Source organism: Crocodylus porosus, unplaced genomic scaffold, assembly GCF_001723895.1.
Source record: "Crocodylus porosus isolate Cpor-Errol unplaced genomic scaffold, CroPor_comp1, whole genome shotgun sequence".
Taxonomy (NCBI): Eukaryota; Metazoa; Chordata; order Crocodylia; family Crocodylidae; genus Crocodylus; species Crocodylus porosus.
In genome coordinates this window covers 63,448,393-63,466,158 of record NW_017728909.1, presented here as the reverse complement: position 1 = coordinate 63,466,158, position 17,766 = coordinate 63,448,393, and the positions used below count along the sequence as shown (strand labels likewise).

General features: G+C 40.8%; 1 protein-coding gene across 1 annotated transcript in view; it reads right to left on the bottom strand.

Moving 5' to 3' along the window:
* FAM81B (family with sequence similarity 81 member B) overlaps positions 1 to 17,766 on the bottom strand; it is a 60,155-nt gene that overhangs the window by 12,514 nt on the left and 29,875 nt on the right. Inside the window, exons 4-6 of the mRNA XM_019532388.1 lie at positions 15,094 to 15,212; positions 7,234 to 7,363; positions 3,872 to 3,978 (exon numbers count right to left, since the gene is read on the bottom strand). Coding sequence (XP_019387933.1) covers positions 3,872 to 3,978; positions 7,234 to 7,363; positions 15,094 to 15,212 — 356 coding nt within the window. The remainder of the gene's footprint in view (positions 1 to 3,871; positions 3,979 to 7,233; positions 7,364 to 15,093; positions 15,213 to 17,766) is intronic.

Here is a 17,766-nt window from a genome sequence, read left to right as displayed (position 1 = left end):
GAAATGGATTACAAATGTCAAATCCAGGTCTAGATGGTGACCTGTTGTGTTACTGTGGTAGAAAATGTGGAGGCTGCTACCCAGAGGCCTGGTTCCAGACAGGGTGAATGTGGCAGGGGTCAGCTCAAAAGGGTTGTATCGAAGAGGAATTGAAAGGGGTTTAAAATACAGTTCACCCTGCAACTGTGATTAGGCAATTTAGCAGCATATATTTTAATACTAGTTATTTGAATTTTAGAGTAAGAAAGGAGTCATCCCTGTTCTAAAGAGTTTACTAGTAAGTAGAAAAACTGTCACAATCTTTCTATCAATGTGGCAGTTAAATATCACTAACTTCTCACATATCACTCTAAGACTTTCCCACATGTCAAAAGATGTTTAGACAATCTGATTCATATGGCTGTACATATTACTCCTGATTTTACTTGTACCAAGACCTTCACCATCCTAATTATGAAGGGCCAGGTTAAGTCTTTCTGTAAGCAGACACAACAGCTACTGAAATCCATGAAAGTTGTTTGACTTGCTTACATGCTATATTTGGTCGAAGAGCTTAAATCGTGATAACCAAAAGCAATTTTGACTTGAACGTAGTCTGAAAAACTCAGCTCTAGAAGGCTTAGGCTGTACAGCAGATGTCAAGTGAAAAGTTGTTCCTTGGTTTTAAATTTTTTTCACATCTACAGACTTCCCCTACATGGAAGTAAGGGCGAAGGGAAAGGGCAAGGGATAGTATAGGTGCATTTAAAGGGATAGTATAGGTGCATTTAAAGGGGGAGAGAAAAGTGATTTATTTTACATGAGATCCTTCCAGACAGTTGATTTCAGTATACTTGAGTAGGACTGAATATCCTATTCTCTCACACACTTCACCTACTTTAATGCCTCATTTAATTGCTTTCAGGATTATCATCTGCTGCATGTGACCTGCATAATTTTCTTTGAGTCATACCCAAGTGTAGGCCTAGAAGGGTACAAGACAGGAACATCCAAAATGAGTTCATTCAGCTCTGGAAATCTGGCCTACAAAGTCCGTTTCATCTCCATTATTAACTGGTATTTTTTGGTTTTGGCATTTTTTTAATTCAAGCACTGGTAGGTGTTCTTCAAGGGGCATGGGTAATTTTAATTCAGTAAGATATTAAATACACATGCAAACCTTTTTCTTTAATGAAAAGAACCTTTTGGATCTTAAGACTGTACCAATACTTATATCATCTCAAGATCTTGTAAATCTTGCAGCTTTTTTCCAGTCTCCTATACTGGTAACATTTTCAGTATGAAAAAAGAAAAGCTGTTTGCATCAGTTCAGCTCTCCATTCTCTAGCAGCTTTTCCCATTCTCCTCTTCTAAGTTTTGTTCCTTGCTTCACATATTCTCTACCCTTGCCATCCATTTTTTTCCTATCTTCCCCTTCTTCCTACTCAACCCATTCCATGACCAGTTATATCCCCATGATTGCATGTATTTTTTTCTATTCTATTGGCCTGGAAATTATTTTTCCTATTTAATTCTAATATTGGTTAGACCTCAACCTCACAAACAGTGTCTTGTATTCAAAACCTTATCTAACTCTACTACACAGTTGGGCCAATAAAAGACATCAATCCTAAGAATTCCTTGCCTCTCATTAATTTTTACACTGGAGGAAGTTTGGGGGGAAAAAAGGTGACTCTGGGAAGCAGCTCCAAAAAGATGAAGCACAAATCAAAGGGAATATAAATCACAATACAAAAGGGCTATGAAGAAGATTGCACAGCAATTTTTACTGTGCATAGCTGCGCATACTACATTCAAGGAGGAACATTATAGAACTGGTGTGAATACAGAGGAAGGAAACTTTGGTTAATAATGGGGCTACAGCTATTTGTTGAGGACAGGAACATTAGGTTTGTGGCAAGTTATAAATAAAACTAATACCACATTTAAACAGTGAAGTAAAGAGGGCTTTTACCAATGGTGCTATTAACAAAATTACTCAGTAGAAAAAGGAGGGAAAATAGGTATGTTAGGAAACATATTCATCATTCAAGGGCAAGCATCACAAGATTGGAGGACAAAGTGGGGGTGGGGACATCATCTATTAATATGGGTTCATTACATGATGAATTATTTTATAGTGAACTACCATAGCATAAATACTGAACATCTGCACTGTCTTACTATGGGGCATGAGTTCTACTCATCTGAACTCAATGGGTATTTTGTCAGACTTTGGCGAGTCGGGATCAGAGCCTGGGAATATACAGATAATCTCAAATGTCTAATTTCCACTGCAGCCTGCAAGATTAGTTGTTTTTCAGGTGTGACCTCTCTGAGTCAAGGTCCCAGGAGGCATCATTTAGTTCTGAAATACACTGATGACACAGTGTGATGTTACAGTAGGCACCGAGTATAGGGCAGCTCAATTCTGAACTGCTCCAGAAGCAGGCCAGACCTAGCTCATGGTCTCCCTCCCAGTCCCAGGGGTGAAAACCTGGCCTTGTAAATGTCAAATAGGAAGCTGCCATTGAGCTTGCTGGGGCCAGAATTTCATTCCACATCTCTAAACCACAGGCAGCACATATTTCCTGTTGCTTTGGCATACTTAAGCTGCCAACCAAAAGGTTCCAGCCCTTCCTTGTCTTTCTGCCACTAACCTGCATGAGTGCATGAAGCAGTACCTCTGTGCTCTACTTCTCCCATTATGTTTATATGTGATGTGGAAAGCCAGCATGGGTGTCTAAGGCTAGGGACAGACATTAAAAACGCCTGAGCCTGAATTGATTCCATCTTTGCAGGTTAGTCTAACCTAACTAGGATAAATCACTTTGTAACTGCAGAGACATCCCAGACATGCAGGCACATGCCTGCAGTGGCTCAGGCTAGAAGCTGGGGGGTGCTAGAGGGTTGAGCTGAGGGGGACATGGCAAGACCTTGGCAGAATTAAGAAGGAGTTAGGCCCCTGCCCTTAATAACAGAGCATTTATCAGCTCTATTATCAGCATTTATCACCCCATCAGAAAACATAGTTCAAGCTCTTCTTAAACAAAGAAGGAACAGAGGGATATTACCAGCTAAACTGCTGATTAGCTTCAAAAAGCCCTAAGCCAAAATTGCTGACTGCCATAGCAAGGACTATAGCCAGCATGTGCTAGCTAATGCTGAGGTATCTGTGTAATGCGGAAGGGACAGGGGATCCCTGCTTGGCAGAGAGTGGTGAGGGGAGGGAGAGAGTATGGGGAAGCCAGGCAGATGCTGCTGTGCCTGCAAGTCTCTGACCAAGCTACAGCCAGGAAGCAGAGGGGAGGGGCCAGCCCTGCTATGGAGCAGAGAGCCCAGCCCAGCGAGTATGCCAGGATGCTACAGGAGTCTGGTTTAACTTAAACCAGCAAGGGATCTAGGACAGACATTGCATAAACCAGTTTGACCCAAATCAGTTAAGTCTGATATTACATTCAACCAGGTTTCTCTTAAACCAGTTTCAGCCATTTTCAAACTGGTTTACATGTGCTGAACGTCTGTTCTGTTACAAGTTTAAACCAGTTTCTGATCACTTAAACCAGTTTATGTGCAATATGTGTTAAGGCCGGGTCAGCAGAGGTATCTAGTGCTACTCCTTTTAAATATGGTAAGGAGTTAGTTGACTGTTCTTTATTTGTTAGGGAGAGGCATTTAGTGCCTTTTCATTTTAACAAGTAGTTTTCAAAACAATATTCCTTCATTATGCATTTTAATTATTGTGCAGTACAGTATAGATCTTCATTACCTTTCCTTCAGCATTTGTGAATGCATGTAAATTAATGAGTTTATTTTGCTACTTCATGCCAACTCTATCAGACTAAAGTATTCAGAGTGCATTAACATAATGAAAAAAATCTATATCACCTACTTGAAATCCAGAAGTTGCAATTCATGGTGATGATTTCCCTGGACTGTCTTTAGATTTGAGCTGTGCTCAGAGCTGGAAGTCTCTATCTTGCCTAATAGCTGCATTACCTAATGAAAATTCAATAGGGAACATTTTTGTGAGCCAAGTTATCAGCACTTACATTTAACTTCACATTTCTGTTACAGAAGCTGGGAAACTAGCCTGAATTTAAGGCAGGCCTGTACTGGAAAAAGCTTTTTATTATTACACTGAACACTAAAAGTTCGAGACAAAACCAACAAAATAACTATAGACTCATTTTTTAGTGGGATTTAAATGAATCTTGAAGTTTGTTTTGGGCCAGGAGCTAGAGAGAATTGAGACAGCCTGCCACCTAGCAGGATCCTCAAGGGACTCCAAGTGAGAGGACATCACTCCAGAATTCCCAATAGCTAAGTGTTTAAAGCCCTTGCATGATATGTGGGACGTGTAGTTCAAACCTCTGCTGTGCCTGATTCTGAGCAAAGACTAAAATGCACATTTCCTATATCCCAGGCAAGTGTCATTTCCAGCTTATTATTTTATGATAGGTCTCTCTTGTTGGAGCTGTTCTACTTTGTATAAATAAGTATTCACTGGACCAAAAAGAGAGCCCACTTTTAGATTTGAACCCGAGTCTACCACATCCTAAAGAAGTGCCTCAAATTCCCAAATGGACACATGCACTCTCTTTCCCTCCTCACAGTTCTTTGTGTAGGTAGCAACTACCTTAGGTGGACTCTCAGCATTGCTATTGGATCAGACACTATTCATGAGACAAGAAAGCGAACCCTTAATCCTGCTTTGGCTTGTACTAGGGCTCCAAAGAGCCTGTTAGCTGTGAAGCATAATCAGTGCTCAACATACAATTTGTTAAGAAGCATGCACACTGGCAGAAAAGTAAATACATAAGGACTAGAGCATCTTAGTACTTGGAAGTAGCTCAGTGGTGGTTTGACAGTATCAGTGACATCAAGGCACTTGAAATTACTATTTACATGGCAAATGGACATTTATGTATGTATTTCTCAGAACCCTGAAGAACCAAGACCTTTATAAGGTATGTTTCTTATATATTCCTGACATGTAGATCTCAACATGGTTTACAACCCATAATGATACACTTGCACCGTGCCTTTGTAGAAGCTTGATTTGATGACATTACAGTGTTACATAGAGCATTCAGATGACCAAATCTACAATGATTTGGAATCCCAGGAGTGTTCTTGGCAGAGACTGGATCTCACAGAAGATGTAAATAACTTGGTGGGAGGAACATGGTCACTTATATTCCTTACTCTTGAAAGTTCAACTACAGAAAACCCCCCTCCATTGGAGGTTCATGATGTCCACATAAGACCCTAATTATGAGCCAAAATTCATCTCCTAGGAAACTATAATATCTTTGGTAAGTAGGAAAAACAGTACAGGGAAAATAAAGAAAACTTCAATAGGCTGCTTACAGCGAGTAAGCTTGGACAGAATCAGGCCCAGGGTGACTATACTTTACTTTATTTCTCATCAAAAAGACAGCTTATCTTTGGAACTCTGTCCTCCGACTATTCTGTAAGATTTCTATCTTCAGTTGAGAAGGTTTCTGCTTAATATCTACACTGACTTGTTTTTGCAAACTTTGCTACACTCCTTCATGTGAATCTGTTCTGTTTTCCACTTTGCAGTGAAACAGAACAATGTTACATGTGTTAAGAGGCAGATGTCGTAACAGTGTCATAGAATAGTATTCCCAGGTAGAATATCTTCCTCCAAGCTTTGTCTTGAGTAACTCTACTTTGTAGGAAATTTAAGTTGCTTACTAAGCAGCACACGCATTCAGAGTATACTGAAGTAAGACTAATGCACAGCAAGTTTAAGCTGAATAGTAACTTCAGTCAATGTGATAGATGCTCACATGAAAGCAGGAAGAGAGAACCATCATTTTACTTGCCAAGAGAGGAAAATTTGCTGCATAATTGTATTTTTACACAAAGATACTATTATGTGCACAATCCTTCAAGATGGTAAACTCCCTAAATCAGCCAAAAGACTCTGATAACTGTTAGCAATACTCTACAGCATAATTTTTAAAAGTTCTAATTTTCTGGAGGTCCTGGAAACAGCAGTATGTCCAAGCTATGTACAAATATACATTACAGAACTATAGTATACTATATACACTATACTATAAGAATAGGTCAACATAAAAAGTATAATTTAAAAAGTAATTACAGGTTCACTTAATAGGGAGGCTATTAAGCAGCTAGATCTGTCCCCCTTCTGAAGCTGAAAACTAAAGACTTTAAAAATAATGGATTCCTGAAGTATTTATTCTCTGTCTTTAAGGTCTTTGAATCTGGAATTTCAATATGCACTTTAAAACAAGAAAGGGGCAATGGGAGAACACCATGTCCTATTTGCAAATACTGGGGTGATTATTATTTAGTATTTCAGGTTTCCCAGGTTCTCACGATTGTGTTTTCAATTTTGTATTACTGCGCATCTTTTCCTAGCCCTATAGGTTATAGAACATAAGCTGCATATAAACATGAATGACATGTCCCCCTGGAGGCGACTGCCTGCAGGCGATGGTGTCTGCCATGCTTCTTTCAGAAGGTGCACAGCCAATGTCAGGGGGAGCACGTGCACTCGTGTGCACCCCCTATGCATTGCCAATGCATATAAAGCAGCTTAATCGATTGGAAATTGGTTCAAATCTATAATACAATAGATGTTCAGTGCACATAAACCGATTTCAAAATGGCTGAAACTGGTTCAAGACAAATCTGGATGGATGTAGTATCAGACTTAACTGATTTAAGTTAAATCAGTTTATTGAACTTCTGTCCCAGATTCAAGTTAACTCACAGTTCCCCAGCATCCCAGGATGCTTTGCACTCTCCCCAAGACCCATGTTGTGGGCCAGGCTAGCCTTGGCCCAAGCTGCCTGTTCCAGCCAACTAGGGAGGCATGCTGTAGTGGACTGGGCCACTGCAGGTATGTGACTGCATTTCTAGAATCAAAAGTTAGTATCTTTTCACTTGCTCATAAATTCAGTCTATGCATCTTAGACTAACCTATGAAGGTTGAGTCAATTCAGCCTCAGGCTTTTTGATGGTCTATACTAGCCTTAGTGAGTAACTGTCAGTACTGTTCTACAAAAGTCCCTGAAACAAATGAGCTTTTTTTTATTTATAAGGAAAAAAAAAAGCCATACTTATGCTCACTATATTCCCCTTAACACTGGTCAACAGTTTAAAAAACAAGCAAGCAAGAAAACAAACAAAAATACAGTTTACTTGCATATCTCACACCCAAAAGGTCTGTGTCATTGTATATTTTTCACTCACCTTCTTCTCAAAACCACTAACATAGCTTTCCATAGCAGAACGGAGGCTATAGATATCGTTCTCTATCTTCTGGATCTCATGCCTGATGATATTTAAATCCCCTGATAGTTTCGCAATACTTGCATCACACCTAGAATCAAAATGGAGGCTTCTTCAAAACAGAGTAGCAATATATAGTAGTTTTTGCAATTGATGGCACCAGCTAATCCCATTTTGCCACTATTCAATCAGCCACAGTCTTTCAGTGGCATCTTGACTGGTGGCAGAGTTGCAGTTAATGTGGTACAAGAGTCCTGATCCCAATCCAGCTTCCAGCACTGATTGCCTACTGAAAAAAAACTTTCCTAATTCTGCACTTACTAAAATCTAGGGCATTTGAAGGTATTCAGTAAATAATATGATATGGTCCTTATATAAGAATAGCAAATTAGGTCTGATATAAAGAACATATCAAGTAAACAGCAGTTTTCTCACCTTCCTCAGCTTCAAAGGAAGGTCAGTGTGCATGGTGTGGGATGGGGTGCTTCATGCTTTGCACAAGGTAACAATTTGCAATCTAACAATTAGAGTTACATGAATTCTACAATGCATGCACGTGGGCTAATTTGGACACCAGGTGCTGCTGTGTTTTACCAGAAGTAGTTGCCTAGAAAACACGCAGAGAAGATACACTGTTGTAACCAACATCCTAGCTTGTAACATCTGGTTTGAGGTGGATATTCAGAAAGATTGGTTATAGAGCAGGTGCTGGCAGAAGATTTCTGGTTTATAACCAGTGTTTGTCATCTTCTATTTAAACTCTCCCAGTTGCATCTGCCAACATCTCTTTTCAACCTCAAAATGGCCAAATTAATTATTTGACATTTGCTGAATAATGGAAAATCTGAAAACTGTTAAATCAACTGTTCATCTAAGATCTCTTTCTTTAGAATCTATTTTATATTTTGTAATATAAAATGAGCCTGGGGAGTCACATCTTCCATTTCTGCTCTCCTCCTGTTTAAAAAGAGGAGGTCAGTGAACTCACACAGCATTATGGAGATTACCCCAACAGACACCGCTCCACAGCATGCATTGGAAAGTTAAGTGTACCTACACAGGTTCTCCTCAGCTGCTATACTCTTGTGTGTATAAAGCTAAGTTGCTTTCATTGCCTTTGAGTTCTCCTGTGGTCCCTGCAATATCTGACCCTAACGGTAATCATCTATTCCTGTATTAGGAAGACTTAGTAGGATTGCTGAAATAAGATGTTCTTAGAGACACTAATACTGTACAATTAAATATTAATAAAATAAAAAATGAATAAGGAAAACTGGACTGTACATGTCTAAATAAATTATTTCCCAAAGACTAAACCAAGTACAACACAAAAGGGAGTGTCAGTATTGTTATCAGGTAAGGAATCAGGAAGAAGATTTTGGATTATGTAATCAAAATAGCTGATGTAGAAGATGACAACAAAAAAAGCTGGTCTGATGATTCTTCAGAACATTTAGATAAAGTAAATCAGGAAATGTTTTATAGATAATAGAGACTTTGTCATAAAGCCAAAACTTTGATCAAAAGGAACTATTGATTTAGAGAACAATTATATAATAACCAAGAAAGTGAACATGTGTTTAGATAGAGAAAGGAAGGTAGTTTGTTAGTTTTTTAGTTTGTCAGAAACTTTTATGGACACAAACCCCAGAAAATGAGCCAAGAATAATGTAAAGTAAAAAGTAAATAGAGCACATAAAATAAATGTTCCTATAATGCCTAGATTCTAAGTTGCTCTGGAGAGTATATGTTAGGGCAGGACTACCCAACTTCAGAGCAGCTGGAGACCTTGTGCCACACTGGTCACGGATTCCAGGCTGTAGGCTCAGGTGCTCCCCAGTGTCAGGGGGTGATGGGGTCATGTCTGAGTGGAGCCTACCAGACTGTAGCCAAGGTTTAGCCAGGTATCGGTCTGAGTACAGGATATCTGACTGAAGGTTGAGAGAACTTTGTGATTAGGACAAGCAGTTGATCCAGGCTGGGAGATCCAAGATAAGAAAAGGAACAATAAGCAAGGTATCACAGGCCAAAGATTTTCAAAGCACAAGTTTAGACGTTCCAAGCAGGCCAGAGGCATAAGTCTTCTACTGTTTGCTTTGAAATTGTATATCCGGTGTGGGTGAAGCCTCCCTGAAGGATGACTCTGCCTGATTACCTCCACCTGGAGTCTGGGATGGGATCAGCCCCAGCTGGTCCATGGCTCACTACCCAGGGGACAGGCCTCTATTGCTGTCACATGGGCAGCATGAGTCCTTTTCCCACTGCACAGGCAGTAGTTCACCAGACCCTCTCCCACTGCTCTGCTCTGCCTCATCCCAGAGACCCTGGTTGCAGGATGTAGATGAAGCCTTCAGGCTAAGAGCTAGACAGCCCTACACTAGAAGAAACTTGGGGTGGGATGGGTCTAATTCACTACTAGTGTAGGTAGGTACAACTCTGAGCGGGTTGGCAGAATTGCTTCAGCCCTTATATAGGGTTGAATTTCACCATATAACTCTGACGATCATGATCTGCTGGAATACAGAAGGCCAAAGAAATTTTAATTCTGTTGTATAAGCATGGGGTAGATTTCTAAAAAAGAGCAGTGAGGAGATGGTAGCTATAATATGTTAATATGATGGTTTTAAATAAGTATGTAGCAAGGGATTTTCAAAGCCATGTAACGGAATTAGGTATCTAGCTCCCACTGAGCTTGTAATTCCCTTAGGATCCTTTGAAAATCTCAGCTCTAAGATTTCTGAAAAAGATTAATAACATTTGAAAGATGGGGATTAAGAGTTTCGTGTCAATAAGAAATCTTTTAAATTGTAAGAAAACAATAATCCAAAACAATATTAGACATACAGGCTATTTATTAAATGGATTTTAAAGAGACAGTCACAACAGGCTGAGGGCCAGTCTCTTATAACTGAGTGAAAGCCACCAGTTCTGCAGAAACAGTGGTATACTAGCTACAGTACTGCCTAATGAAACCTTGGGGTCTATTACTGTCTCTGCCCTTCTGAATGACCTTCAATAGGTCATTTTGCCTGTCTGTTCCTCAGTTTCTTTGCCTGTGAAACAGAGTGGGAGAGGGATGAGACATTGAGCAGGCAACACATGGCTATCCAAAATGGAAAAAGGAAGGGCCTAGCTAGCCCATGAGATTTAAAAGCCAGCACCCAGGGCAAGCACCCTTTTGTAGTTTGGCATTTCCATTTGATGGAAACAGAGATACTGAAAGCGAGCAGAATGGGAGTGCATAAAGCTGGGAAGAAATATGGGGGGAATGTTGTTTTCTTTTATGGAGGTAGTGAATGTAGATTAGGAAGTGAGGTTGGTGGTTATGTTCTCTTTGGTTAAGATATAGGGGAGTGGTGGAGTGGATTGCTTTTAAATTTGGATTTTTTTGGTTGGAGGCATTTTTTGTTATACTTTCCAATTTTATATTTTATCCTGTTTTTATAAGTTTTCTTTTCTTTTATTGTAAACCACCCTGAGCCTTTTTGGAAGGGGCAAATATGTATTTAATAAAAATTAATTTTATGTGCAAATAAGGTATATGCATTTGGGCATGCATGTTTTGGAAATTTTCCCTACAAGTGTACCTTTGAAAAGAAAGTTGGATAGTTGGAATTTTGAAGTTTTATTGGAGTGAGAGGACTGCTGACTTTACTGCTAATTTAGTTCATGGTTTATAAAGAGGAAAATAACATCTGTCTAATGTGACATTTCTGTTTCTGAGAGAGATAGAGGAGAAACTAAGCATTGTACATATAGTAGTGAAAAAAGCTTTGAAAGATATATAAATTTAAAAAACTCTCAAGATTTAAGTACACATATAGAAATAAGAAGAACCTCAAACAATATATATTTAAGCATTTAAATATAGGAATAACATAGAGAAAGAGTCTCAGAGATTCCTACTACACGTTTAAGTCAAAGTGGGCAGTACAATGATGGAATAGTCTCTGGTATAGGTTGTAAAAATTCCTGAAAGACCTAGTTACTGGCTCTCAATTTATACACCAGTTTTTGATTGGTTGCATGGGATGATGCTTCTGATAAAGTTCTGCACTTTTTGATTTACTTTGATGGACAGAACTGCATGAGAAAAAAAAACGGCAAGAATTTAACCTTCAGCGTTATGTGTAAAGTCCATCTGCTTGTTCAGTCTTTTGCTGATGGGAGTGAGGATTATGTAATTATATTCATGGAGGCATCTGTTTTGTTAATATGTATTGTCTTGTTTTGCTATGTTGTAACATATGGTCTTATGCCCAGAGTCACTTGTGCATGGGTTTATTTGAAAAATTAGAAAATAATTGGAATATACAGTTTTCTAAAAGCAAACATCAGTTTGAGGGAGATGCAATGATAACTGAGGTACTGGAGATATGTTTTAAAGACATCATTGCCATGCTTTCAGAAATACTTGTATAGTTTAGAAATGCTTAGATTATTTGATGACCTAGACACTGGTTGATATTTAGACAGTACTATACCATGCAAAGGACAAGAATGAAAAGTTATGGAAAAATATATTTGAATTACAAGATCCAATGCATGCTATACGTCCAAATGCAGAAAGAGGAATTATCTGTCATAACAGAAGGTCATGGTCCCTTCCATCCTAGTTAGTTTTAGGCTAAAGGGCACCAACTTTCAAGTTTAATGGCAAACTACACTTATGGGTAGGCCACTGTTTGTTTGCTTTTTGTTTTTTTAAGCTCTAGGTTTAAATTCTGTATATATAAAATAGAACATGTAAAAGTACGACTATGTACATTTGTCCCCACCTATACTAGGTTATAGAAATTCCAGTTTGGATTCTAATCATATTGCATTCTTCTTACAGTGGAGATCAAAAAATATGACAAATGAAGCTAGTATTTATGATTATAGCTATGCTTTGTTTTTCAATATTGGGTTACTTCTCATTTTGATGGTCCCACACACTACGAATTAAAATCCAGCATATCTAGAGGGGCAATTCTAGTAGCAAGCAAAATGCAACTTTTGCTTATAAGGTATAAATCACTGGTAGCTATACCATACTTTAACTAATAGCAATTATTCATGTAAAACTCCATTAAAAATTGACCGTTTGAGTGCAGCTAGTATAGCCAGCCCTTGTGCTGCAACATCAGTCAGTTTTGCTGAGGTTTAGAAGACTTGTTGTTTTCTCTTTTTTAAATAAATGGAATCCTTGGACTCCGTTCCTAGAGCAGGATGTCAAACCCACTATTTGTGAGATGACAGCCAGTTCCATGGTACTGATTATTGCTGCCTTTCATAATAGATATGACATCATGGAATGGATAAAGCAGGAGAAGGAAGGAGCTAACTGAAAAGAAGAAAACGCTTTTTTATATATTAAAATACCTTTGGATTAAATTGTATTCTCCTACATATAAAGCCATGGAAGGGCAGGATTTAGATGGTAATTCCTTAGTACCCACAGAGTTTTTGAGGCATTCTTCTGTTCAGCAGTCTCTGTATTTCATTGGCTTGTGATAACTCTAGGGATCATTAAACACTGTCTTGAGCATAAGTGTGGACACTCTACTAAGAGATTCCATACATCATACCAAAGAAGCAATGTGATGAGTCTATCCAGAAAGAGGGAGGTCCTGGAGAAACTCATAATGGTGAAGCCTACCAAAGCAGTTCTGCTGGTGAGTCAATCCAGAAAAATAAACTGTCTCATAATCAACAATGGTCTGAGTATTATGGTTCTTGTACAGATTAAAGTAGGCCACAGAGAAAGTCCACTGAGAGGCCACAAAATAGTGAGGGACACAGTATTTCAGTATTGGTCTTGCCCATGTTGTATACAGAGGAAAAATCACCTCCCTGCTTACACTCCCTGCTACCTTGTATATACAACCAAATAGATGTATTGTATATACTAGCATTAGTCTTGTTTGCCACAAAATTGCGCTGGGAGTTCATGCTGAATTACTTGGCTACTATGATCACACAATCCTTTTCAGAATCACTGTTTTTCAGGAAACTTCAACAGATGCGGTCTTTATTCCTTGTTTCTAGATATATAACCATGCATTTAGCTGCGTAAATTTGTTTTGTTTTGTGTTTGAATAGGCCCAGGTTGCCAAGCAATCCAGATTGCTCTGTAGCATTCCCACACTGTCAACCATTTTGTGCAGTCCACACGTTTGGTCAGCTGTGATTCTAGTTACTTCATATCTTTGATTAAAATGTTGACTAGTGTCAGGCCTAGTATTGATCCCTGCAGAACCTCACTAGCAATTCCCTCATTCACTGATGATAACCTTGCTTTTTGAGATTTGTCTCTTAGCCAGTTCTTCATCTACTTGATGTGTGATTTTTTTTTCATATTATATAATTTTTATTATTACTTTTTAATTGGGATGTTGTGCAGTACTAATTCAAATGTGTTATGAAAGTCCACATGAATTACACATACACTCTGATCAACCAGACTTGTAACCTGAGCCTTTTAGGTTTATATGTTGCCTTGAGCCTTCCAGGGAAAGCTTATGTCTTCCCTTGCACCCTGTAGATTTCTACAGTATATCCATCACTTACTCACTTAAAAATACTGAAATAAACTTCACAACCGGAAGGAATATACCTCTTTGCCTCTAAGATGCATTCTCTCTCTGGGAGTGAATGCAGATATCTTAAACAGAGGACATGGACACACATACATTTGAAGCAATCCAGATTCCACTTTAATTTGGAGTGCTTCAGATTTGAAGGGCTTCAACGACCCACAGACATACAGCCTCTAACTATGCCCCCTTGCCAGAGTGCTTCAAAATTGCAGTGGTGGAACTCTTCAGCCAGGAGGAATGATACGTGGTCCTCCAGCATCCTACAATGCTCTGCTCCCCTTCTTCCCTTGCAGTAGGGGTGGATAGCTAGTGAATGATCTCCTGTTTTCTTGGCAAGTGTGGTGGCCTCTGGCCTCTCAAAAAGACTGGGGCCTTGGAAAACCAGACTCAGGGGCCATGAAGTGCTCCAGAAATTGCTCCTCTCAGGCTCCAGAGGTTGCCAACGACAGCAGAGCACACTGAAGACTATTTATTGTCCGTCTGCCCTGCTTTCTCAGATTTCCTTTCTCAGAAGAGCACTGTAACGTGTCAGAGCAACTCCCTATTGCACTTCATAAAATGTCTAGATGTTGCAGAAAGCACTTGGATAAAGTGCCAAAAAGCCCCATTGAAGCATCTGATCTATACAGACGTTGGGCGATCTGGGTCCAGCTAACACGATGCCGCTTCTAGGCATGTGCTGGGCTTAGTGCTGGGGCGCACAGGTTTTAAAGCAAGTTTTTTTTTAACACCTACAAGCATTAGACACTTTTAAAATGCTTCTTTGACTGTGAATATCTGTATGCTCACTACTTGGAGTGCTTCAGAGGCATTTGGAACATTTCATATGTTACATCTATATAGGGCTGGCAACTAGCACCACTACTGTGCCACAGTTTAGGAAGAGAAATGAAGAACTGTGTTGTATGTTACTGAAAATGCAGAGGAGTTTAGGTGGGAACACATGATTACAAAAGTTGCAATATAGATATCACATAGAAGATAACATGTCTAAAAGATTAAGTTTTAGGGAAAGAACTGAAGCAGAAAGATGTAGGCATTTTTAATGTGTACCATATGATATGTTCACATATAAATCCTTCTGCTCCTTTACACTAAGTATGTTTTATACCATTTTGCCTTAAAATAAGAAGGAGCCTTAAAATAAGAATAAAATATATTTATACCCACTTTAAAGCTCTAATGATACTCAGTAATGAAGAAGTGCAAAGGGGAATTAGGTCCATCATGTTTTACTTACCTAGCCACCCTTCCACGCAAGTCCCCAAATCCTTGTAGATACTTACAGTCCAGACTTTGAACAGCAAAATTAGTTCCTGTAGTGGTATGATCTCTGGTTCTTATTTGTTTTTCCAAAATCTGAAAATCCATAGGCACATGATGTTGATGTGTTCAATTTACCATTTCATTGTTTATCATTTATTTTATTATTTTTTAACCAATGTTAATAATACTTTCCATTACTAGGGGTAAGTAGAGCAACAGTTGCCATCTAAATCATACATCAAAACCACATTTTAAAAAAGCATGGTTAAAGTTCAGGTCCAAGAACTAAAAAATTAGGAACAGAATCTTAGAAAAGTAGGATTGAAAGGAACCTCAGGAGGTCATCTAGTCCAGCCCTTTGCTCCAGATAGGATTATCTCGACTAAACCAGTCAAGTATTGCATGGAAATTCCACAGCCTCTGTGGGCAGCCTGATCCAATGCTTAACTACCCTCAGAGTGAGAAAGTTCTTCCTTCTATTCAATATAAATTTCCCTTAGTGCAGTCTAAGACCTAACCCCTTCTCCAGTCCCCTGCAGCCACAGAAAATAGTCTATAACTGTCCTCTCTATAATTGCCCTCCAGGTATTTGAACAATGTTATCAAACCCCCTCCTTCTCCCTCTCCCAAACTTCTCTTCTCCAGGTTATAATCCTAGATCTTTCAGCCTTTCCTCATAAATCATGTTTCCCAGGCCTCTAATCATTCGGTTGCTCTCTGATGGACTCTTTCCAATCTCTCCACAACTTCCTTGAAGTGTGGTGTCCAAAACAAGACACAGTACTCCAAGTGAGGCCTTGCCAGTTTCAAAGTGGAAGAACCACTTCCCTTGGTTTGCTAGAGACACTCCTATTAAAACAGACCAGTGGGATATTGACTTTTTTGCAACCAGGGTATACTGTTGGCTTATATTCAGCTTGCCATCCACTGTCCTCTTTTGCTGTACTGCAGCCTAGCTAGTCATTCCCCAGTGCATAAATTTGTTATGTTCTAAGTGCAAGACCTTGCATTTGTCCTTACTGAATTTCATTTGATTCACTTTAGACCATTCCTCCAGTTTATCAAGGCCATTCTGAATCTTAACTCTAGCCCCCAGAATGTATGCAAAAATTCTCTGTGCAACCCTAATTTAGCCCAATTGTGCCTTCCTATGTTTCTATATGCAAGATATCTAGTAACATATTCTGTAATTATGGGATCACACACTTTTTTTCTTTTTTTCCGTAGGACTTCAGCCTTGATGGGCACGTCCAGATGAGCAAGCACATGCCTCTTGTCCCATCTCAAACCCATTTGAGGCGGGACAAGAGGCACATGTGGGAATGAAAAAATGTTCCTGCTCTGCAAACTTGCAGCACAGGGAGAAAATTAAACCCCTGGATGTCCAGGGATCTAAAAAAACTGCTCTGCAGAAAAGCGGAGCAAGGCACGGCCCCAGACCATGCCAGAGAGTCAGTCCTCCAAAAGAGATACTCTGGTGTCAGTCAGAGTGTCTCTTTCATTCTCCTGCTGCCTTGGCCCCCGGCGCCATCCAAGGTAAGTGGCGGGGGGGGATGTCCCTGGGGCTATGGGGGGTATGGATCCAGCCAAGCACCCTGTGGCTCACTAGTCTGGCTTTGCACTGGAGCGGGTCGTAGGGCTCCAGGAAGCATGCACAGGACCTGTGCTTCCCGGAGCCCTGTGACCCGCTCAGGTGGAAAGCCAGACTAATGAGCCACATGAGGCTGGCCCAGGTCCGGCTGCATGCCACCCCCCTCACAGGCACAGTAGGACAGAGGCAGGATCCGGTGCAGTACACTGGGACTGTGCACCGCACCCAGCAGGGTCCTGCTACCCTTGGGGCTCCTCTGATGCCTGGCTGGGCCATTCCCATGCTGGCAGAACCCGGCTCAGTGCAAGGAGACTGCATGCCATGCCAGGTTCTGCCACCATAGACCCAGCCGGGCCAGGCAGCAGAAGCAGCCCCAGGGCTGGCAGGACCCATCTGGGTGCAGCGTGTGGTCCCCACCTGCCATGCTGGGTCCTGCCATCCTGGGAATGGCCTGGCTGGGCATCAGAGGGGCCCCAGGACCCAACTGGGCCGGGCACATGGTCCCCGTATCCTGCTCTGGGTCCTGTCACCATGGCCTGGCCCCGCCAGGTGGCAGAGAGGCCCCAGGGCTGGCAGGCCCCAGCTGGGCCTGCCGCATGGTCTCTGCATGCCACACTGGGTCCTGCTGCCATGGCTCAGAGCACCCCACTCCTGCTGCTGCTGCTAAAGGTAAGTTATGCGTCCTGGGTGGGGGGACTGTGGCCCTCCAGGGGGAAGCTGGGACCCTAGGCGGGGAGGCTGTGCCCCTCCAGGGTGCCTGGGACCCTGGCCAGGGGGGCTGGGGCCCTTCAGGAGGGAGCTGAGGCCCTGTGGGGGCGTCATTCCATGTGCTGTGTGGGACAGCTGCACCCTGTGGGGGCCAGGGGGCACACCCCTCCTGAGCAGTCCCCCCACAAGGTTCCCCACACCCACAGTCCCCCCAGCAATCACCCCACACCTACTCACACACCAATCCACATCCCTTCACACACACCCATCATTTGGGAAGAAAACCAAAAGCGCACATCAACACATATAGGTTTTTAGAATTTATTTTATCATAATGATAGAGACACT